Genomic DNA, 24143 nt, shown 5'->3' on the forward strand with positions numbered 1-24143 from the left:
CAAAACTGTTTTGAAAGCTTTTGTCCTAATCGTGCGACCACCGTTCGTTTTTACATGATCGCAATCGACGAAACGTACAACGATTGGCTTTGCACGATTATATTCTCGATGAATGTGAATGTACATCGACAGTTGCCTCGCTTTTTGACAGCTCGCGTTTCATCGATTTTACAAACTCTTTCACATCCGGTACGACGTCGGCTCGTCGAAGAGCGAGGAAAAGCAGATTTTTTCCACTACCCGAGGATTGCAAACCGTTCGCAAACCCAGAAGCACCCGTGACGGCCCCACCGGGGTTGAAAACTGTTCCGGATAACCGTGTCCCAACGAGTGGCGGTTCCTCGGTTCCGCTAACTTGGCAGCGGAGAGTGCGATTGTGCTAAAGTGTGTATAGTGAAAAAAAAGGAAGCCGACTTCAACTTTTCGTGCAGCAAATAGCAAGCGAGTGAGTGTGTGAAGTAGAAGAAGCAAGAAGAAAAGAAGTGCACCACCCCATTTTTTTCTCGCTCTGGTGTTCGACGGTGATTCTGGCCAGCACGGACCGTGCTAATGTGCCGGTGCGTGCGTCAGCGTGTGTGAAACGACAAAGGGGTAGGAAAAGAACATGGGAGCCTACTTTTCTGTGCTCGACCTTTACGCCGTCGTTGCCTAATCGGAAAAGATCTTTCCTTTAAGGGAGCCGTCCGTGGGGGCAGTTTTGGGGACGAGCCACGAGCGAGTGAGAAAGCAAGTTGAATCGTTTTTCTTCTTCTTTGCAGTATGTCTGCGACCGCCTTTCCGGTGACAAATCCTTCCCGATTTTCCTGAAATGCCTAGACCGCATTACTGCAAAAGAGGTTTCATATTTCGGCCTTAGTGGACGACCCCACGGAAGACGAGAGTATCGCAGTAATGCACACACACACACATTCACATATACACGTAGCGGCACGCAATGCGAGAGCGACGGGTCGGGAACATTTATTTGCTTCTAATTAGATAGCCATGCGAAGACAGCTGTCAAATAGCGATAGTGGCCCTCTTTTGTGAATGCCAGCGATTGCGAACTGCTTTGAATTGCGTACCGTAGGGAAAGGGAAATTTCTTGCATTTGTTCACAAAATAAATTCAGTTAGTTGCAGCAAGAAGTAATCCAAATTAGGGAGAATAGATTCGCCGTTTTCTGTCCTAAGTAGCCCGTGGAATCGTGCGTTAGTGTATGTGTGTGTGTGTGTGTGTGGTTTCGATCAGCATGTATAGGTAGTGGAGAGGAAGACGTGTAGGTTTTTTTTTTGCAAATTCTCCATTTTATCCACATTTTTGGAGTTTTCAAAGAATTGTACAGGAATTTCTTGTTCTTTACGTGTATTTGTTTCGATGGTAAAGGAAGTTATTGTCATGCTATGGGGTAAAATAGATCATTTGCACTATAATGTGTCCATGTGCGGCTCAGTGTCTCATCACGAATTTGATTCTTCCCGCCGGAAGTACACCGGCTGTACCGTTGCCCTTGTGCCAGTTGGAACGACATGATCACTGCGTAACATAAAGCAGCACACTCACTCACGCAGAAATCTGTTTCTCTCCACAGGTTGGTAGTGTGCATGGTGTGGCATAAGAAACCCTTCTGTGGAAATATTTTCCAATCGCAGTAAGCCGTTTCATACGCGGCATACGGAAAAGAAATTACGAATAGCCTAGTTTCCTAGCATTACGAATGAGTTTTCGTCGCGGTATTCGATTGATTAAAACAACTCAAAAGTGAAAAAGCATCCTTATTGATAAGCGGGTGTGAAAGAGCATCCATCCAAAGCGGTGTGAAAATTCGCAAATTGCCATCTCCACTGTGGGACGAATTGTTGTGGGTGTACTACATGTTGTGTTTTTTTTAGCTTCGAGAAAACTTCGAACGGAAGGAGTGGTGTCCCATAGTCTTTCGCATATGGTGAATTCGCCGTGTTCAGGATAGTGTGTGCATATAAATGTATGTGTGTTGCGTACGTGTTACGATAGTGTGAAGTGTGTGTGTTTGAGTGTGTGTAGTGTAGTGAAGAGAAAAAAAAGTAGCACCACTTTTCCGCAGCCAGAACGGCCCATTCGAACGGATTGGAAAAAAATTGACGGAGAAAATTCGTTTCCCCTTCGCGTAACTAATACCCCACGTTGTGTGTGTTCCTTCGAAAATTATCCTGAAGTCCGTCATATCCATCCATCAAAACCGTGCAATCGAGCTGTTGATACATTTCACATGCCAAACGGCCGATCGTGGAAGACGGCACAGTAATCCAGAGCCCTTGATGCTAGCAGTCCGCATAGGTCAGTGTAATGTGTTGATTGGAGCATCAAGTATCATCGATTCGATTTGCAAACCTTTCTACCCAATACCCTAACGAAGAGAAACACGAAAAGGAAACTCTCCCAGCAGCGTTGCAGTGTTGACGAATGTCTTCGTCATCGTTTTCAGCTCATCGTGCTACTAACCATCGCCATCATTATCAACATCAACGCCAGCAGCAGCACCCTGCATCGGCCGTACGGACGGCGGATGTACTGTTCCGTTTGTCCCCATGCGATGGAGCAACGGCTTAAAACGGTAAGTTGTCAATTGTCCCTCTGATGTGTGTGGTTATGTTTTTAGGTCTAAGTAGACGCGAGAGAAGACGGTGTCAAACGATCGAAGGTAGCTTATGGTGCTTGAAGTTAGCGTTTGTTGGAGGTTTATCGGTTCTTGATAAGATGTGTCCTTCTTTGTTTGGTATTGCAAGAGACATCGATGGTGGTTTTTACATAACGTCAAGAGATAATGTTTTTTTTATAGTTTTGCATAGCGTTTCTAGTTCCCCAGTGCCCTTACTATAAATATCTTCTTAATTTCTCTATTTAACAATTTTCTTTCCGCTCTGTAAAAACACGTCAGTTTGTTGTGCTTAGTGTGTATGTGTTGGTGTATGAATGAATGCAAAAACCGGCTTCAGAGTGAACCGTTCTGCCGGTCGGAGTCAGTATTGTGTGTGTCTGTTATGTTTTCTTTTCCTTCTCACAACATTAGTCTTCCGTCATGAACTGGGGAGGTAAACAAAGATGGATGCTGCTGTATCGGCCTTTTGAAGCGTTTTTCCGCTTGCAATTCCCTACATTGCTCCACGTGCTAACACAAACACACGCACACACACACCACTAAACAAACCGGAAAGAAAAGCTATGAATTTCGGTGTGTTTGGATAGAAAACTTGTAGCAAAGAAAAAAAACACATACACACACAAACCTTTTCTTTGGAATCCGGAACGTCATCATGGCGACAGCGTGGTGACAATCACAGATCGGCAGAAAATGACAGATAGAAAACCCTATGGTTCGCGGCACATACTGCGCTGTAATACTAGTAACCAAGCCCATCGTAGGGTCCAATGTGGCACCGTTGGTTTTGTATAAGGCCTTGGTTGATTCCCTTTTTTGGGAACCATTTACCATTTTCGGAACCTCAAGGCAGACAGTCAGGACAGGCAGTTCGTGGATCAAGATGGCAGAGAACCGGTGACGAAACACTTCACTGGTGTATGCCGATGACACGATGGATGGCCGACCGTTCGAACGGTTTTGTTTCTTTTACGTTTTGTGGCGGATGGCGAAAACAGATGCCGCAGTATGAAAACCGCAGCATTCGACGTCAACGTCTTCGTCGGTGCGATGTCTCTTTTCCGGGTGCCTTTTGGGTATTGCATGTTCACATTCCTTGATGCGTTTTGTCACACTAACCAGTAATGGGAAATTCGGGCAACGTCGTCGGTAAGCTAGGAGACAGCAAAAAGAAAAGGCAAAGGCTACAAAAAGATTCTTCTCGGAAAAGACGGATTTTATGACGTCTAATATACGATCGTGTCTTGCCTTAAGTCTTCTCATTCACAATATGGAGTGTTATGAGAGGGAAAGAAAGCCTTTATAGTACTGAAAAGGGTGAAGCGTTTTTTTTATAAAAAATCATGCAATTGTATACTTTTGTGAGACATCATCTTCAGGTGTTGAGTGAAATGATTTTCCAACAAAATAACATTTCATTTTCACACGAAAAGACCGGTATCAAATCCATTCTGAAGCGTTGCCTTGTGACAAAAACTGATCGTTCATTTGTGTGGTAAAAATAAAACCATTAGTAAGCCAATTAGGTCATCGTGGATCATCGTTTAAACCGTTTAAAGAAAAGTCTCCAATGCGTCTTTCCGTCAGATATGGTTTTATCATAAAGATTGGAAAATAATACTTACTGAACTGCTGTGTATTGATGCATAATTCTGAAGAAATCAAAACAATCCCAAATAATCGTGCTTATCCTGCCTCCTATCGGTGTTTTGAGATGTACGATCCTAATTAACTTGTGTTGGAAGATGTTTTATGTTTATGTCTATAACCGTCTGTTATCGTCATTCAATTAAGTTAATTGTTCGAAGAAAGCCGTATTAGCTATCATTGATAACGAGAAAAATCTCGGCAGAGTGAATTCAGTACCATGAGGTAGTCTACCTATTTCCGCTAAGTCATGCCAAGTTGTGCGATAAATTGAGAACTAACATTATTTCAAAACGTAAATACTATTTATTATCCTTTAAATACGAAGTTTCGCAACAATTACACAGACACTTGTGTTTTGAAAGATTATGATAGATTGGCTTTAAAGTGCATGGAAATTAATTTACATTTCGGATGGAATTCTGTCCTTTCACTCAACTCCCATCATAAAGATGCCAAAATCTGCTCAATAATCGATTTTCAAAATGGTCAGTTATTTATTTAACTACTTCAAATCAACAAACTCATCTTAATAAGAATCGACAAGTTTTTAAAAAATTATTTCAAATTATTTACGTTGCAAGAAATGGTTTAAAACCTTTTATTTGCATTGCCGAAAATAGGAACGCAGTCTGCAGAAAATAGGAAAGGAACGAATTTCGTTCAAGGAACTTTCCAAAGGGCCTTTTTGCTAAACTCTTGATGTCCTTAATGTTTTAAGTATTTTATCAACTAGTGAACTTACATCGTTCATGTGCAGCCTACGGACGATGGTCACGTTAGAAAAGTGACACCAAACTGTCCACCAACGTTCGTGCAAATCCTTCAGGACGTTCAAAACATCGAAAGGGTGTGGTAGCCTGTAGACTGAATTGATCCGATAGCGCAAAATGTGTGTTTTTTAAAAGTTGGATTACGTTGAACCTCGTATGTTGCTCCGGATACTTCGGATATCATTGTTGGCAACTGCTTACAAATTTTCAAGAAGCCAAAATATGCTAACATTATGGACACACATCATCAGCAGTTTACGGGACCGCATTGCATTACACCTATTTTCTGTCTCTCTTTTATCGACATGCGCCACATGAGGGGATGACCTCAATATACCCGTATGCCAAATATAGATAAGTGCATCAAGTGCCCATCGTCTGTCCTTTTTATTCCCTTTCCCAAACGCCTGAGTGTGTTAAATGTGTGAAGCTTTAATGACTATATCGCCTTACCTTTCAACTGCCGCACCGGTTGGATCCAGTCTACCTTTGGATGAAAAATTGCATTTGCAAATCGTTTTGTGTAAAGCGAAACAGCAATGGGAAATTGGCCACAGTGAAGCTGCGGAAGATAGTGAACGAATGACGATTTCCTTTGCTGGTAACACTTCCATTTCCTGCTTATAGTGCGCGCATCCAATGGAATTTCGAACACTGTTGTCAGTTAAGAAATGGAAAATTGGACGGCTTTTCTTCCATCGTTGGTGGTTTTTCTCTGAGAATGGAGACATTACAAAAATGGATAAATTTGTATACCTCTACTCTTATTGTCAATCATTTAAAATAAAATGATTTGATATGTTGTTTATGAAAGTGTTTCTTTAGTTTAGTAATTGTTGTCAATTGTCAGTTCGTGATTATTTCATGTTTTGCGTACGAAATAATTTGAACCAATCGTTCCAAGTTATCTTGTTACATTTCATTGGATCCTGATTCACACAGATCTTGTTTTTGTTTTGCTTATCAACCCTAAACGAAGAAGAGCTGAACAATGATAAGATATGTTTTGGGGAGCAGATCATAATTGATGATATTCACGAACCTGTGTCCGTAGTAGAAGCTTAACTGTTTTATTTTTCTTCTTCATGTTCAATGCTGTATGTTGTAATTGTAATTTTGTATTCTTTTCTTTTCTTTCCTTCCAACAACTGTTTCTTCTCTTTTTCTCTTTATCTTTCTCTTTCTCTCTTGTCGTCGTGTGATGTACGATTGCCAATAGTTGAAGCAAGCAAATTAGCTCCCCATGTTTTTCTTCCTAGTGCCGGCTTGTCATTTGATAAAATAGCGAAGCGCGACCACTCTACAATATATCCGTGTGCATGCTTATGAAAGTTATCTGCATCCGCCGCGAATTTTGCGACCGATATGGGACATTTCGATGGTTTTTGGTCATGGCCGATGGTTGTCAGTCGATCATGTTGTAATGTTTAGTTAAATCATGTTAAGCTGGGTGGATTAGAGTGAGTGTTTCTTTTTTAAATGTGTACGTGTAGGCAAACGGTACCGATTACGAATGTGTTGGAATGAAACGGATGTTCAAAGAGGATCCTTTTGTACAGAGAGCAAAAAGAGCTGATGATGCTTGTGGCGTCCAGAACAGCCACACAGTCCATTAGAACGTAGAGAACAAGGCAAGTGCGCCTCCTAACTAATAGACGCGATTGGACCGGGTTCGGAGACCGGTGCCTTCCACGGCCGAGGGTATCGGGAAAATGAACATTCGCCGGAATCCGCCACCGGAACACACCGTCAACAGCCATCGTCACCGTCGGGATCGTCGCGTCGATCGCCGTTCTTTACGCGGTCGTGAAGGGTGCGTAACGAAAGCAGCCGTCACACAGCCGCCAACTCATCATCCTCGGGACGGATGATGAAGTGTACCGAGGACGATACGCGAGAAGGTAGCAGCTATCAGTTTCTAGACCTCACCGATGCCGGCCAGAATGAGGCGTCCGCATTGATGGGAATATTATATCCCACGTCTGATGCTTCCGCCCAAGCGTCTTTGCCGTGTCAGCAGAGTTCGGTGCGCGAACATCGCGTAGCATTCTTTCCCCCGATGCATAGGCCGAAGGAGGTAGAGCAAAGAGATGGGAAAGAGCCGTTGCCTGTAGTGCTTCCCCAGGAGTTGACACAGTTGAACGGATTAAACCCGAACGCACGAGCCTTCGATCCGGTGCCGGTAGTTTTTTTGCCCAGGTCGGCCGTTGTTGGTGGAGTTGGCAAACCTCGCTCGTACGGCAAAGAATATGCGCAACAAGAAAACGCAGCACCAGTAGTGGCACCAACACAACAGCCTGGTGGAATGATGATCGTTCCCGTGCGGAAACAGTCGTTAGTGTCAAGTTCGAGTCGTCCGTTTGCGTTGCTGGATCAACCACAGCATCAGCCAGCAGCACTGTTGTCCACTCCTTCGACTGTCGGTAATGTGGAACTTGTTGGCAGAGCTTCGCTTCTGTCCCAAGGAGTAGGTGGTCTACTTCGAACTGCATCGATCGTCTCAACGCCAACATCAGCACCACCGCTGCCGAATTTCGGTAAGCGTTGTTGCTTAAACCAAAAGACATATTCGATCCAATTAACGTTATGTTGTTGATATTATTTATTTGCCAGGTTGCTATATTTTGTTTGTTTTTTTAATAACCTTGTGTTCGTATGTTCGAATATTTATATCTGGCTTCTTATTTACGATTTAAGCTTTTCTACTCTTTTACACACTTTAAAGAATCTTAATATCGAAAATGGTTTAATCACTAATTAATATGGCAAAACACACACGCAGCACGATCTTTCAATGACGCTGTCATTCTAGCATAGGTTCAATTGCACCTGCTTGACTAATGTCATTTTATTATACAGTTTATTGCTCGTATTGTTGTAACGTTAAATTTTTGCACGACATGTATTATTGTTTGAAACGCTTGTACTTAAATGTTTAATAACTTATCAAATAAAAAAAATCTGTTTTCTTCTAATGACTGACTGAAATGTATTTTACTGACACCTTTCTTATTTGTTTTTTGTTCTGACCACTCTAAACTATAAGCTATTGGCAATTGGCATCTGCTATGTGGCTCGACAAGAGAAAATGTATAAAAAAGACTGATTTGATATTTACACCGTTCTTTATCGATGTTATTATAAGAAAATAAAATAATAAAATAAAGCAAACTCACTTGCTTAAAACAAACTTTTTTGGGGTTGTTAGAAGAAAAAAAACGGCTAAAAAATGGCACAAAATACCATATATTTATTCATTTTCTTAAGGGTTTATAAATTCATCTCTTTTTCTGTTCATTTCTGTTCTTTCCTCCATTCTATTGGACATTTTTCGTCGTGTTTGTTAATGGCACAACTATTGTTTATGCGTGTGGACGCATTTATATTGTACTACCTTCGATTAGCTTTGTACGCAAGTTTTCTTTTTTTTTGGTTTATTGTTTTTTTTGGTTTTTGTTTGCGTATGTTTTTTTTATTTTCCCGCCGTTGTGTTCCTTTCGGTCTCTCTGACCATTTGCCTTTTTGCACGTTTTTGATTGTGCTACTATTAAAAATACACCTTTTTGCTTCTCTCTATTGCAGTAAACGAAGGCAACAGTAGTAGTTCGTTCGTCATCGATACGGAGAAGGTGCTTGCCAGTGGAGAACAGTGGATCGGTTTTTCGATCCAGTCGACGACCACGAGCGTCGCAGGCGGTGTAGGAGGAGGAGGAGGAGAAGTCATAGCACGGACTTCCGTAGTAACGGCTGCGACTATGCCTCCACACACCAACAACCCGCATCACCTTCAGCAGCAGCAGCAGCAGCAGCAGCAACAACAACAGCAGCAGCAACACCAGCAGCAGCAGCAGTTAGGTTCGGGAGCTAACAATCAACAACAGCAGACAGGAGGAGGACAGCAGCAGCCTGGCCAAGGTCCGAACCAACCACAGCAGCATAATGTTGGTGGTAGAAACGGAGGTGGTAACGGTGCGGGCGGTGGAGTCAACAGTACGGGCGATACCGGTGGACGAAACGCTGATCGAGACAATGGCAATCAGCAAATGCAACAACAGACCGTTGCTGTATCGAACCCCCACCAGCAACAGATGCTACAGCACATGTACACCCCAATTCCGGCATCAGCTTACATCCCACCGGGAGCGCATGGAATGTACCCGGTACAAATGTTGCCACCAACGGCAGCTCAGGTACCGAACAACGTTTTCGTCGGTAATTTAACAGCGAACGTGAGCGTTCATGGGTATCCAGCGATATCACCGTACCTAGCTACGACTACTGCGCCGCAAGGAGCCTACATGCAAGCAGATGTTGGGACCGGACCTGAGATGCAGCTAATGCCACCGACACCGGTATCGATGCCGGGACGTGGAACGATGCGACGTGGCGGACGAAACAATCGCGGTGGAAATAATTCCCGCTCCCGAGGAGGATACGTACCGCACTACATACATCAGCAGCAACAGCAGCAACAGCAATCCTACCACCATCAGCAGCAACACGCCCAGAATTATCATCAGAGTCTTCAACAGCAGCAGCAACAGCAGGGTGTAATGCAATCGCTCTCACACCATCAAGGAGGACAGCCTTCATTGCAGCATCAGGTGCAGCAGCAACAGTCCCAACAAGGTCAAGGTGGTGGTCAGCAACAAACTCCTCCTGCATCCGTCAGTGGAGGAGGTCAGCATTCGCAGCAAATGTCACAGCAACAACCACCACATCCACCTCAGCAACATACGCCCGAGCTGATGCATATAGAAGCACCACCGATGATGGGTACCGCTGGCGCACAGTACGGCAACCTGCACGGTGGTTTCTATTTGTTGCCACCGATGGCTCAACATGCCACTGGTACACCACTGTTTATGGCCGCGCCTCACATGCAGATGTACTATAATGCACCTCTGCATGGTTATCCCAATCTGGTGTATCCGTCCTATATTCCGTCGGAATATCAGTTGTACGACGATGGCAAAGGCGATGACGGTGGAGGTCCGCATGGTGGACAGGGGCAAGGTCATGATGATCCGGGTGTACACCCAGGGGCAATGTGGCCACAACCTCCGCATATGACGCTTGATTATCATCCCGAAACGGGAGAATATCTGCCGGTTCATGAAGATGATGGTAGCGGCGCAACGGGTGGTATGTTAGCCCAGGGTCCACCGCCACCACAAACGATACAGCCAGTAATTGGTCACGTACTGGATCCGAATGTTCCCGGCTTCACGATGCAGATGACACCGGCTCCAGTCGTTTCGATGTCAGCTCCCGATGAATATGGTATGCAACCGCAACCGCAGCATGTAGGGACAGCATCTCAGCCACAGGTTGAAGATTACAACGGAAACGGCAACATTCCGGTGAGTTCGAACGCAACATCTACCATGCACTCACCGATAGTGGTTACCTCGGTCGCACAACATAACCTCGTTGGAGGTGTTCCACAACCAGAGGAGATGATGGTTGGCGGTGGTTATCTGGTTGGAGCCGCTCCTCCACAACCGATGCCGATGGAAGGATCTACGGAGGTGTTAATGGTGACACCGGAGCAACATCAACAGCAGCACGGTTCGGCATCAGGAGTTTTATCGTCGCCAGCAATGGACGGTGGAACCCAACCAATGAACAACAATTTCATCGTTGATCCGCAGTATATTCAAGCGCATCCTCCACCATCACACCACGCGCTGATACAACCAACTGCCCATCAGCAGCAGCATTATCAACAGGTTCAACCACCGCAGGGAGCTGCTATGAATAGTAAGTATAGTAAGGTGTGACAGAAAACTAATCCATTGGGCTTAATGAATAATCTCTATACTTTCCTGATTTGTATGTGCAGTGACGGACTCTCCACCATCAACCACCAATCAAACTTTCCCAATGACTCAACAGACGGGTCCAACCATGGCAACATCGACAGTAGCTGGAGTTGTTGCAAGTAATCTGGTTGATGCGAACGGAAACGATACGAATAACAACAGCAGCGTTAACCGTAAATCGGACATCACTACCTCACCGAAGCTCGTTGATGCCGTTGTGATGACGAACCCAGCGCCACTGCCGTCCACTGTAAATGTTAGCACCACTGTACCAAACCCCCAACAAAACGAAGGGACGTCGCCGGCGATGCCGACCCGGGGGGCAGAAAATGCTTCTGTCACCAAACAGCCGAATGCATCACACAATGTGCCAAATCAGGGATACCAACAGCAACATCATCAGCAGCAACAGCAACAACCACCACCACCAATTCTAGGATATGCTGCGGCTGTTGCATCACAGGCACCTGCACCGCGGAGTCGTTCAGAACAGATGGAATCCGTGAAGGGTACCAATGAACGAATGGAGAAACTCTCGCTCAAGGAACAGGAACAAAGGCGTACGGCGACTGCAGCGTCTGTGGTTGGTGGTGGAGTGAATCCACAACGAAGTAGTGCCCCGCAATCGGCAGGGCAATCTAATGCAGGAAGTGGGTGGGTAAATAATAGCGGCGTGGGACCAAAGAAGGGTACCGCCTCGGTTTCAGTTTCAGCGATACCGAACAAGGAGTTTCCCGGTTCGGGCAGTCATCAGAATAAAAATACATCTCCGGTGCCGTTCACAACATTGGTTGGAACCGTAGCGACACCATCATCATCGATCACCTCCTCGACTTCGTTATCTTCCAGCAAACAGTCACAACAGCAGAAACCGTTTTCGGATCACAACCAGCGTCCTTCGAGTGCAGCAAACAGTGGTAGTGCCGCGTCGGCGAGCGGAACAATCATTAGCGGAGTAAGCAGTGCCAGCAGCGGACAGACTGCAGTCGTGCCGCCACAGATGGAGTCGAAAAAGGTGGAAGCGATTCCACAGCGTACGGGTCCGACGACTGCACCTGCAGCTGTCACGGCGAGCTCGGTCGGAGCTGCGGAAACGACGAAGCAACACCACCAAGATGTGGTAATTGTACCTAGGCCCCCTACTACATCATCTGCCATTTCTACTAATACTAACACGGTAAAGTCTGCGACCAAAGCACCGGTTGTCATTAACCACCCACTAAACATACCGCCACCCGATCATCCACTAAACATTCCACCACCCATAATTGTGCCCCCGCCACAGATACCAGCCGGTGCTGCGCCGCCGCAACCCAACAAAACCTGGGCCAGCCTGTTCCAAACGTCGTCTTCATCGTCATCGTCGTCGGCGTCAGCGGCTTCCGCGTTGTCGTCCACTGCGTCATCGGTTTTGGCTTCTACAGCAGCGCAAGGAACAGCATCCGCAGTTTCTGGAACTTCAGCACCTTTGTCAACGGGAACGATTGGACAGACAGCCGCACAGGGTAGCACATCTACTAGTACAGGCGCAGTTGTTGCTGCTTCTCAGCATCACGCAACAGGAACCTCTGCGGTTAACTTTGCGCAATCCTCAATCCGACCAGCGACAGCGACGACTGGTGGTGCTTCGGCGGCTCCTGGAGTGGCTAATAATCCGCCGTCTAGTACCGATGTGTCCTTAACGAGTGCGAAAAAACCAGTGGCCAAGGTGCAGCCCTATGAAAGAAACCATCAGACGCCGTTAACAACGAGTGCCCCGATGTCCTATTCATCTGCAGCGGCTTCAACTCCATCCAGCGGCACAGGAGGCTCAACCGCTATGACGTCCGGCAAAGGAAAGGCCACTCAAACAGGCGTGTCGAAAAAGATATCAACCGCTGATGCAGCAGCAGGCGCAACTTCCGCTCCGTCCATCGGAGATCAGAAGGATGATTTTTCTTTGAAATTTGGAGGTAAGTAGCAGTACGTACGGGATAGCCGAATGTGCTAGTGCGTGACTATATATGTAATTTGTAAAGGCTAGTTTATGAGTTCGAATCTCGAACTCTCGAAACGAAATGATCTTAAAAAATATAGTTTTAAATTATGTTATAACAACAGTTTTCAAAAAAGATTCCATTTGGAAGTCAGCGAACTACTCTGTCATTCGTGGAGTAATATACGCGTTACACAAATGGGAGAGAATAATTACAGGTTACGTTTTCTGAGTGGCCACGCCGACCAATCGTTCTGATTGGTTTGTGGTTTACTTGCTAGCGTCGACCTACCCCGTTTCTCGGAGAGTTTGCCCTTTTCAACTGAAGTATCAATGGAATGTGGCATTAGTGTTGAAACAAACATGTTTTTTTTTATTTCAATTTTTGTATATTTGTTGCTCCTTGTTACTTGAAACCAATGAAATGAGAATTTTTTTTTATTTTTTTATTCAGATTTTCTCAGCGGATACAGCATTGACAATAGTAGCATCAGCATAACGCCCCGTGGTTTGATCAATCGATCCAACTATTGCTACATTAATACAATCCTGCAGGCACTGGTGGCTTGTCCACCGTTTTATCATTTAATGCGCACGATTCGCAATCTTCCAGCTGCGAAAAATTCCAAGCATCCGAAACCGTTCATCGACGCGATGTAAGAATAAATTTAGAAACATTACACACAAGCCTTTAGATAGTAAACGGATGTTTCCTCAATTAACACAGGTGCTCGTTGGTGAGCGAATTTTCGCTGCTACCTATGCGGTCGAAGCCGCAGCGTGGTGATAAGAGCAAGAAGGACGAAAATCCAGAAATACAAGTCGACACGCCGTTCGAACCGACCGTCATCTACAAGATGCTAAATGGGATTCGTTCGGACATATTCCAAATCGAAGGACGTCAGGAAGATGCGGAAGAGTTCCTAGGATGTGTATTAAATCGCCTTAACGATGAAATGATAGAGGTAAATTATTGATACTTTCAAGTTACTTTTTCGTTATTTTCATGTTCTTGAAGTGATAATAATGGGCGGAGATTAATAACTTTACGATTATTATAATAATAATTTTATTATTGACGCATATTACCAGTTCATGAAATTCAACAAACCCGAACAAGGAAATGTGAACGGCGAAGAACCATCCAACGGCGAGATTCACGGCGAAGAAGATGCAGATGATTGGATGGTAAGTGTGTAAAAATTGGCTTATAGCGCGGAGGGTTCTTACTGAGCTCGATAGCCGTGTGGCAAAATGTCTCGTCGTGACTTTTGTGCGTGCGGCAAGCATGAGTTCAAATCTCCTGTTTCTTCTTCGCTCTTTCTAAAAAAAATGAATCAAGGGAGAAGAAATTCTTATTTCTGCATATTTGCCACCCCTCTATACCGGTAACGGCCGAAGCAGAGATGATTTTGATCTGTTTCTGTTGCAAAATGGCGGGGAAATAAAAATCCACTCACGGTTGAAGTGTGTAGAAATGTAACTTACCATGTGTTATATATAATAATATGTATTGATAGTTTCATTTCAAGATTGCGCGTTGGACATTTTTGTTGTTGTTTGCTGCACTATATTGATTTTATTTTGATTTTAAACATATTATATTTTTTGTTATTAAAATATTGTTTTCTCATATAAAACTTTTCTTGTTCAGGTTATTTGCGGTAATCGCAATAAGGGTACGGTGACACGTACAACGGATTTTGGACGTTCACCGATAAGCGATATTTTCCGAGGCAAATTACGATCCCGCGTGCAACGCGATGGTGTACCACCGACGTACAACATACAACCATTCTTCACGCTTCCCTTGGATATAGAGGTATGTAATGATGAATTCGTTAGAATCGTGTTGTGTTCATCCTGAACGTTCATTCGAATGGTGCATTTTAAAAATAGAATCATTGGAATTCATTCGCAATCTAAAAATAGAATTGAATGAACGAATTTTGTGTGCGTTATATCCAATTTTATGATTATTTTTTGTTTCGATTATTTTAAATTTAACAATGAAAGGAAGAAATTTTTAAATCCTGTAAATTAAACTAAACTCAAATGAATACTTAAAAAATTTATCTGTTATATTATAATTAGATTTTTTTTATTGGAAACCTTTATGTTTGATGTTACCAATTTTGAAGAATTTTAAAAGCATTTAGTTAAATGCTTGTTAAAAAAAAACAATTAATTTTTTTTTTGCTCGATTAGAACGGCCTGGCTGTATCAAGACTTATTTTACCACGTAGCAGGATAGTCATTCCATGCTCCGGGAGAGGGTCCGGATGGGATTTGAACCCCAGTCCTGCCTTGTGGGCCGGCGCCGTTTATCACATACACCACCGGACCCCCAATTAAAATTTGTTTTATAATTTTTTTTATTTTAGCTTCATTCATATAAATTTTCTAATTACTTAATTTCGTGATGCATTACCATTTCGCTAATTACTATACATTATATCTTCTTAACAGAAAGCGGCATCTGTGAAAGAAGCTCTTGAACAGCTGGTAGGTCGGGACGAACTAGAGGGTGTTACATGTTCGAAAACCAAGCAGGAAGTAGCTGCTTGGCAACAAGTAACGCTGGAGGAACTTCCTGTTGTACTGATTCTCCATTTGAAGTGTTTTGACTACAAAATGGACGGCTGCACCAAAATACTAAAAACACTGGACTTCCCGATAGAATTGAAGATCGATTCAAGTAAGTCAACTTCTACTGTTCAACCATTACTTTCGTTCCATTACCATTGTATATAATATTACACATTCATTGCTTTCGTTTTGCAGAACTGATGTCCTCAAAGGGTAAAAGCTATTCAGCCAAGCAGAAGCAGTATAAGCTGTTTGCGGTGGTGTATCACGATGGCAAGGAAGCGTCCAAGGGACACTACATTACCGATGTGTATCATTCTGGTTATGGCAGCTGGATTCGGTACGATGATAGTACCGTGAAACCGATACCGGAATACAATGTTTTACGTCCTCGAGCGCCACGTGTACCGTATCTGTTGTACTACCGTCGAATGGACACCCAGAGTCATGGCTCAAATAGTGACCGTGGTGGTGGTGGTGATTGCATTGTCGGAGGTGGAGCTACTGGTGGTGGAGGAGGCAGTGGCCGCGGAGGCTCATCCCACTCTAACACTTCCGAAAGGAGCGATCGTCAAAATGTACATCATCATCACGGTAACGATCACGGTCGTGGAACAAGTGGTGGCGGTTACGGTGGTAATAGTGGCTACGGTAGTGTTCACGGTAACAGTGGTGGAAGTCATTATGGAAGTGGGGGACAGGGTAACAGTGGCCATTACAGCTCTAAGTAAAACGAAACAACAAAAACATTTCACTGTCGGTCGGAGGAACTGTCGGTCGATAGTGTCGATAGTGAAAATCTGTCAGTCAAAGGTGCTGAAACGATCGATTGGTTTTTATTCCAATGAGCTTTGGGGACGCTTAAATAAATTCACACAAGAAGTTCTGTGCGTGATTACGGCTGCAGGTCGTTGTTAAATCGTGTGCAAGAACAGTCAGAACGTTTTAAACATTTGACGATCCTTGAGCAGTTCATTGCACACAGTGTTGTTAGCTGCTATTCTGTGTACGGTGTATTCTGCTCTGTGTTAATGTAACGGAACCAGTGCAGTGGATAGTGCAAGTCACATACGGATAAGTAAACTATCTGAAGAAGCGGGGAAACTGCTGTCTGTGCATGTAGTTGCGTCGAATATTTCCGGACTATATTTTTTACCATCTGTCTGAGACGGGAATTTCGTTTTGTTTGAAAAGACGTCTGATCGCGATCGAATAATACTGCCACGCTCTCTATCCAACAGATGCGAAGAATGAGTGGCTTCATAGAAGAATAAACGTGAGTGTTGAAAAGGAAAGGTCGACGAACTTAAGCTACAAATCAATGTCGCCAAGCGAAGGCGTAAAATCGAATTAAAGAAAAAAAATAGTGCAGGAATGTAGAAAGTATAGGTTGGTTTGTTTTTGTTTTCATACATATTTGTTTGCTTGCATACAAAAGTTTTCGTAGCGTAGTCTCACGGAACAGTGTTCCGTAGAAAAAATAGCATATTAAGTAAAGTCCCCAATTAAAAACAAGAACTCGTTATAGAACTATGCAAGCCAGAGTTAAAGGTATCGAAAACATGTTAGGGAAATGCAACTAATAAAAACAAAGGCGAAGTAGACTCATCTGCAAACGCAGAATGCTAAATTATTAAAGCAGGTAAAACACGCAAACAAACTAAAACAACATGTTAAAGGTGAAAAAATGCATTGCGTTAGCTACTACCGGCTATAGGAGACGAAAAAGTAGTCCGGTAGTACATGGTAAAATTGCAAACGAGTCGTGCCGAGTCACTGATCCTGTAGATATGTCTAGATGTAGTTATTGCAAGCGGCGTTATGATGTTATTAACTCACGCTCAATTAGTAGCAGCTGTACGATTGGGAGGAAGTAGCATGATTTGTGTTTTGATGCTGCAACATTCAACTCGAGCTGCTTCCTCCCAAACTCTCAGAAAAGTAACAAGCGTTTATACAAAAGAAATGATAAAAATGTACATGCAACAAGCAAAGAAAGAGCGGCTTACTGATGTGGACAATATCGGACCGCCACGTCGCATACAATGTTAAACTCGTTGATATCTATTTAAAAAAAATGCACACACGTACACAAAAACCAACTAATAAAAGCAAGCACAGAGAGCGAAAAAAGGAAAATATGTTTCAATTTGAAAAGGGAGCCATCATACTTTCGTAACATTTGTGTTGCTCCATACCTCCCCCAACGCTTATGGTAGTAATAATGTTAAACGCTTTCATAGAAATCATCTGCCTCGGCAAAGTCAGCTTAAAAGCGGACGTCAGCATAACAAAGAAGAACGTGTACATAGTAATGCAACTGTATAATATGTGGGATAAAATAAGCATGTAATGTAAAAAAAACCCATGTCGTCACCTTAATAACCGTATCATCTCCGGTGTAGATATATGAGCGCAGCTTGCGCTAAAATATCCGTGTAGTGTAGGTTTGCAGAGATTTTTGGTTTTTGTATCAGATTATCTGTTTTCGTGTTTGGCTTCTTGCTCTTTTCAAAAGGCTTACAAAACATGGAATCATGCAAAATGGATGATAATAATTAAATTTAAGCTGTTATTCATGAATTTTGTTTTCATTGCTGTAAAAACATTCAATGAAATAGTCATCAAGTAGTAAACGAAAATGTATGACTATAATTTTTGCACTGAATTAAAATGTCCTCAAAAAATAAACTCGCTTGAATTTGTCGCCGATCGGTCCCATTTGGTTGTCTTATGGCGATACGGTTAATTTCTGATAAATTTCTCAGCTATTTTTTTAGCGAACTTTATCTGTTAAAATCCTTCAACTGTATGCCGATGTTTGCGACTGTGCCAATCGCAATGTAACTAGTATTGAAACAAATTATAAGAAAATACATCAATAAGGGGACATTCAGGACATTAGGAACACTCATGCAAAGGAAGCAAAATATATTAGGATAATAAAAGGTATGTAGTGAGCTACACGAAACACATAATAATGAAATGAGTCGTCACCAACCAAATGCATATGCGAATGTGCATAAACTAAACTAGAGCCAGAGAAATGGAGCGAAAGTAAGCAAACGCTTATAAATAGAAAGAGGGCTGTGTATAAAGTTAATCATATTACGGTAACACGATATGTATTTTGTAAAGCAGGAGCGATAGAACGGTGACGATTCGCTACCACATGCAAATAGGAGTTAGACATCAGTATGTTTGCGTTTGGCTTTGGCATTAGATTTAGATTGATGGGACTGGTGAAGTGGATTATATGTTAAGGCTAGTCATACAACAATTCAATAGCCACGCATCGTTATACTTTCGTTTGATTTCGTTTGTTTCGTACGGTTGAGGTTTTGCTTTTTGCTAACAGTTATAATCATTTTGCAAAATGAATTACACAAAATTATTGTTGAATTTTGTTTGTCAGTATCATTATCTTCGGTTTAATGATGTAGATAAGGATTTTATATACATGTACCGTAGTATAACGAATTAACTTCCAGCGCTCAATATAATCCTCCAAGAGACAGAGCGTCCAGAACATATGAAACCGATCAACAGAGATGGGGCTAAAACGAGAAAAACCAATCGATGTAGAGCTGCTAAAGCGAATTGTAGTGTATTGAATGGACATCACCTTACATTGTCGACCGATGTACGAAGAAACCGATGTCGGAAGAAATGCGTAAAACGAACCACCACTCCAAGGTATAGATTGCATCGAACACTAGTACACACTTTTTGAAAGGGGCGCTTTTTAAGAAATAGAAATCCCATTATGGTTTTATGTGTTGAAAGCAACAGATAAAGAAATACATCAAATAGACCACTCACACAACATCTATATACTCTCTCAGACGTGTAAAGGTTTTGAACCAGCGGATTGTTAACGACTTTTAAACGATAACATAAATCATCCACAGAATGAAAAGGGGGAGACGCATGGAACAGAAGTATAATTAGACGCAATACTGAAATGATAGTAGAAGTGAGGCGAAAATGGAGAATTAGAATGTGATGCAGGGTATAACTAAATCCAGTATACTAGCCAAATATGAAAGGAAATCATCGTTCAGGTACCAATGAGCGGGAAATGTAGTACACATGTGCCAGACTGCTGCTACCTCGCCGTACAGTTGATGGGATATGTGCACAGGTACACAGTACGCAGTGAACACAGCAGGACGTAAACAATCACAGCTATAAAATAAAAACAAACTGAACTGGTTTAGTAGTAGTATTGACCTGCTTCCATAGGCGTGTAATGCAAAGAGCAAAAGCAAACAAACAAACAAAACCCGATTACTAAGCACCAAGATTGTGTGATCGAAACATTGAAAATTATAGTTGCGCGTCCAGTAAGAAACAGGGAATCGGCATTAGAACATTGTAACTACCAAACCAGAGACGCGTCCTTGCAGACATTAGGCCTCTATATACCGCTGCAAACTCATGTACTAGCTACTAACACCCAGTAGTCGAAAATCCTTGTTTGATTGATGGTGTGTAACAGTGTGTGAGTGTGTATGTGTGTCGAAAGCACGAACCAAACCAATATGCGCATAAAGTGCAACCAGATTGTGCGCGTTAATATATAAAACAAAAATCTACATTTTAGATAAGTGCACTTATTAATCGTAAAAAAGCGGGATTAGAAGAAGGGTATACCGTCTGTGAATGTCGTTGTTGTAGGATCGTAACAAACCAAGGTGTGAAGGACTGAGTTGTTTTTTTTTTCGGTGATAAAACATAAGTATGATGAACTGGTTCGTGGGGGTGTGGGGAAAGGAAGATCACGCGATAGACATGAATATTCTGAACCAACATTCTGTTTTTTTGCGTTTTTTTTTAACAAAATAAGAGCATTGCTTATAATTGCAATGCGCGTTTGTGTGAAGATAATACATGAAGAGGAGGGATAAAATAGAGAGAAGGAGAGAATGTGTCTTATTAGAGATGGATTTTTTTTGTGTTTCCTATTTTCTACATTTTTGCAAAATATAAGTTTATTTGTGTGTTTGCTCTTTAAAAGCAACTTCCTATATTTCGTACTAATGACACTAAAGCTAAGGATTAAAGTATGAACCAGTTTTGCTTGGTCTATTTCTATTACCTTCCCATTATGTGCTTTTGATCAATTGTTTGTGGGATTATTTGGTTTAGTTTTGTTTCTAATCTTGTTGTTCAATGGGATTGTTTTGTAAATAGTTGTAGGATAACGAAGAAAACAAAAAAAAATTGGTGAGAACGTGCATTATGTTTCCAAACACGTTCTAACTCAGGCATATAACGTGACCGGCAATATTTTGAATATTCAAATCGCTCAAGTGGCTCATTCGATGAATTGCTCCTCTGTATGTACATCGTTTGTTTGCATGTCACGATGCTGCGTACCCCCCAAACTGTACTGATACGCCGAATGCTTGTATGTACACATCCATTTGTCCTCAAGCGAGAAACAATTGCAGAAAATGTTGATTTATGTTTTCACCCTGTGTGCATTGGTGAGGTGTTTAGTTTAGCTAACTATCATTACCCTTAACTATTATTTATGTATTTTGTTTATTTTTTTCTTGTTTTCTTTTATGCCTCATATGTTTTTTTTGTTCATTTATCACGTAACTAAGTAAGTGTTTATAAGTACGTTTTTGAATGATCTACTATATCGACTGTAGTGGGGCTCTCTGAACTGCTCACCATCGGGATATGAAAATACCATTGAAAGGAATAGTAGAAAGTAGGAGACGGCACTGTTTAACTATCCGATAACTGACAAAGCTGTAGCATAAGTTTAACAAAGGGAAAATGTGAGTAAAACTCCTGCCTCGACATTTTTATCAAACATTATGTTGTTGCAGGCCGATGATAAAAGAGAGTAACAAAAAAAGGCAACTCCCCCAAAATCCGTTGACTCCACGCTTTGTGATAACAATTGTGGAGATAGGGAAGGTTATAAAAAAGGCAAAAGTGTAAGGAAATATGATTTTCGTTTTTGAATTATTATTAGTAAAGCTTTTTTCTATTCTCGCGGAGACCTTCAAGTAAAAAAAAAGAATGTTACGACTAATCCACGTAATTCATGTGATTTGTTGGGTTTTTTCCTTCAACAGTCGAATAATGGTCAAGCTTTGAACCATTATTGCGTGCCGGTTATAATAGTGAATCAATCATTTGAATGACACGAACTGAAACAAATAAAAAAAGGAAAATGTATGGAGAAATACGTTATGAATCTCCGCATCTCACAGCCCTAGTTTAATAGCTAAAGGAATCCAGAACAACAACAATGCTTAGTTCAAAATCAAGGACAGAAACAAAATCCAGAAAGGAACACTCAAAAGTGCAAGTAAAAAAGACGTATTCGTGAAGTCAATAACGTGGGCAAAGAGAACTAAACAAAACATAAATAAAAGAAGGTAAAATGAATAAAAAAAAAGGTGCAGTAATCACGAGAACTGTGTATAATTTATAAACATCCCGCTAGGCAAAAGCTAAACAAAAAAAATAAAAATTGCAAAATTATATTGCAAATATGTCTGGTTAAAATGCGTTAGTAATAGAAATGAAGAAAAGAAATGTGGTAAAAACAAAGTGAAAGCATAATGGGAAATAAAGCAGTAAAACGGTATATTCTATATATACACCATTATACAAAGTAAAAACAAAAAAAAAACAAAAACGTAGTTATGGCTTTGGAAAACAAAACTAAGAAGACGTAAGGTAATGAAGGTGTAACGAACAAAAGTCTTTAGCACTATTAGGATAGATCAAAATGATCCTGGGAACAGGTAAAGCGATAGTAACAGACCCGCAAAGCAAAGCGCTAGAAAATATTATGAAAATAGTACCACAGAACACAAAACTAGTATAACAAACAAACAAACAAACATAAGAATCCTCCAACAATAACACGCTCCCAGCAAATGTTTTGAGTTCTTTTGTTTTTGTGCGTAAATAAAATGAACATCCCATTTAAAGAAACATACTACACACAAAGAATGGCAAAAATAGGGGAAATATCTTCATGTGTGGCGCCCATTTTGTTTTGTTCGAGGAAACCTTCATTTCTGGACATAAGAATGCATTCTAATGGTGGCGTTTATGCAAGAAACAGTGAAGAAGAGTAAAAACAGTGAACCAGGTAGACAAGAAGGGTCAGAAAGAGTCAGTAGATGGTAAAGTAGAAACCGGTATAGAGGAAATAGACAGAGTTGTGTAGTATAACACAACGAAGGTGAAGGAACAATGTGCAAGCAAACGAACACCATATGCTGGAAATGGAAGATGCATAGTAACCGAGAAAGAGAGAGAGAAAAAAAAGAACTATTAATACAAAAAAATAGTATGTTATAAAAAGAACCCAGGTTTGTTGTGCATTTTACTGTTGTAACATTACGAAATTATACGATGCGATATAAAAGGTGAGTAGTAAAACGTTTAATTTTAAACAAGTTGTTCAATAATATTGTTTAGTCACACAACAAATTTTACTGTTGCATTGGAACTAACGTTATTCTTCTGTCTTCTTGACGCAACAACCTCCAAATATTCATGTCTATCATAATTGGTTTACCATACTTTCTTTTATTATGCTAGCCTAATATGCAGACCTTGTACCGGGGGAACTTTCCAGGTAGGATTTTTCTGTCATGTGCGAGATTGGTGCCGCTATCCAAAACTGACGGACAGCTTTTTATGGTTGTTAATACGGGAAAATCTTCTTAAAACAACGTCCTTATTTTCAAGATAAAAGTGCACTAAAATGAAACCTCTTTTTATTCTTATAACGGTGATTGTTGGAGAGATACAATTTTTTTTTGTTATGACACATGTTAGAAATTCTATGGAAGATTTTTGCTTGGACCGTGTATTCTCTATGAGGCGATGTTAATTAGTTGTTTTACTGAAGCTTTGAGCTTTTGGGCACCTTTAGAAGGTCAGGTAAAGTTAGATTTATTTTTTTCAGTTTATATATCTCATTTGTTGTGCAAATTTAAGGTTCCTGCTTGCTAGGGTACAAGCCTAAAATATTTTGAGCGGAATTCTGTGCTCCAGGACTAATCCTTAATTGAATCATGATCATTCCGTCTTGTTTCACTTGACGGCTTTTCCGGGGTCTGGTTCTCTGGACACTCTCGCCAGACTGCAGGGACAGGAATTAATCTTTTATGTGGTACGAATTAGAAGAGGATGATGAGAATTTCTGTATTCTTTCTTTATGCGTAACAACAGCGTTGGGGAGAAAATTTCTCAGCACGATTTATGAATTCCGCTTATGTGTGGAAATATATTTAAAGGCTGCATGATAATATCATAATTCTACAACGGTCTAAAATCAGGCACCGGTGGGTTAGTCATTTTTAAGCTGGTCATATAGACGTGAGGCGCTCAAAGAGACGTGAGGTACTCAGAAAACTCACCTCGCAAGATCACTGAGCACGTATTCTACATCCTCATCGCATGCCCTATGTAACGCATTCTTGAAACATTCAAGTCAACCTTATCAAAAAGCTAGTTAGAAGCTTAACAACCTTCAAATACTACCAATGATTTTCTATCAATAGTTCATAATTATAATTTTACGGATTCTATCAATGTAACGAAACTAGGCGAGTTGGTGCAGATTGTTGTATAAAAATATAAATTCGCTGGAGACGCCCAGTACTTGGTAGTGTACACATTGTGCCAAAGTACACATTATGCCAAAGTGTTACAAAAATCTGAACCAT

The 24143-nt window shown here is 41.6% G+C and overlaps 1 protein-coding gene across 7 annotated transcripts; it reads left to right on the forward strand.

The window, feature by feature from the left end:
* Nucleotides 1–159: 159 nt before the first annotated feature.
* On the forward strand, nucleotides 160–22773 carry LOC125767590 (nuclear receptor coactivator 6). 7 transcript variants are annotated; one of them, XM_049434323.1, is made up of 13 exons: nucleotides 160–591; nucleotides 759–1570; nucleotides 1872–2572; nucleotides 6257–7574; nucleotides 8620–10800; nucleotides 10883–12039; nucleotides 12148–12814; nucleotides 13292–13493; nucleotides 13565–13802; nucleotides 13930–14025; nucleotides 14492–14659; nucleotides 15307–15535; nucleotides 15622–22773. In XM_049434323.1, exons 4-13 carry the CDS (start codon nucleotides 6905–6907, stop codon nucleotides 16155–16157), a joined length of 6144 nt encoding a protein of 2047 aa, XP_049290280.1. In that variant the 5' UTR covers nucleotides 160–591; nucleotides 759–1570; nucleotides 1872–2572; nucleotides 6257–6904; the 3' UTR covers nucleotides 16158–22773. The 7 variants fall into 7 exon arrangements, with proteins under 7 accessions (XP_049290280.1, XP_049290281.1, XP_049290275.1 ...); XM_049434324.1 differs by having other exon boundaries at nucleotides 160–445; XM_049434318.1 differs by lacking the exon at nucleotides 759–1570 and having other exon boundaries at nucleotides 1571–2572.
* The last annotated feature ends 1370 nt before the right edge of the window (nucleotides 22774–24143 follow it).

This window comes from Anopheles funestus, chromosome 3RL, assembly GCF_943734845.2.
Source record: "Anopheles funestus chromosome 3RL, idAnoFuneDA-416_04, whole genome shotgun sequence".
Taxonomy (NCBI): domain Eukaryota; kingdom Metazoa; phylum Arthropoda; class Insecta; order Diptera; family Culicidae; genus Anopheles; species Anopheles funestus.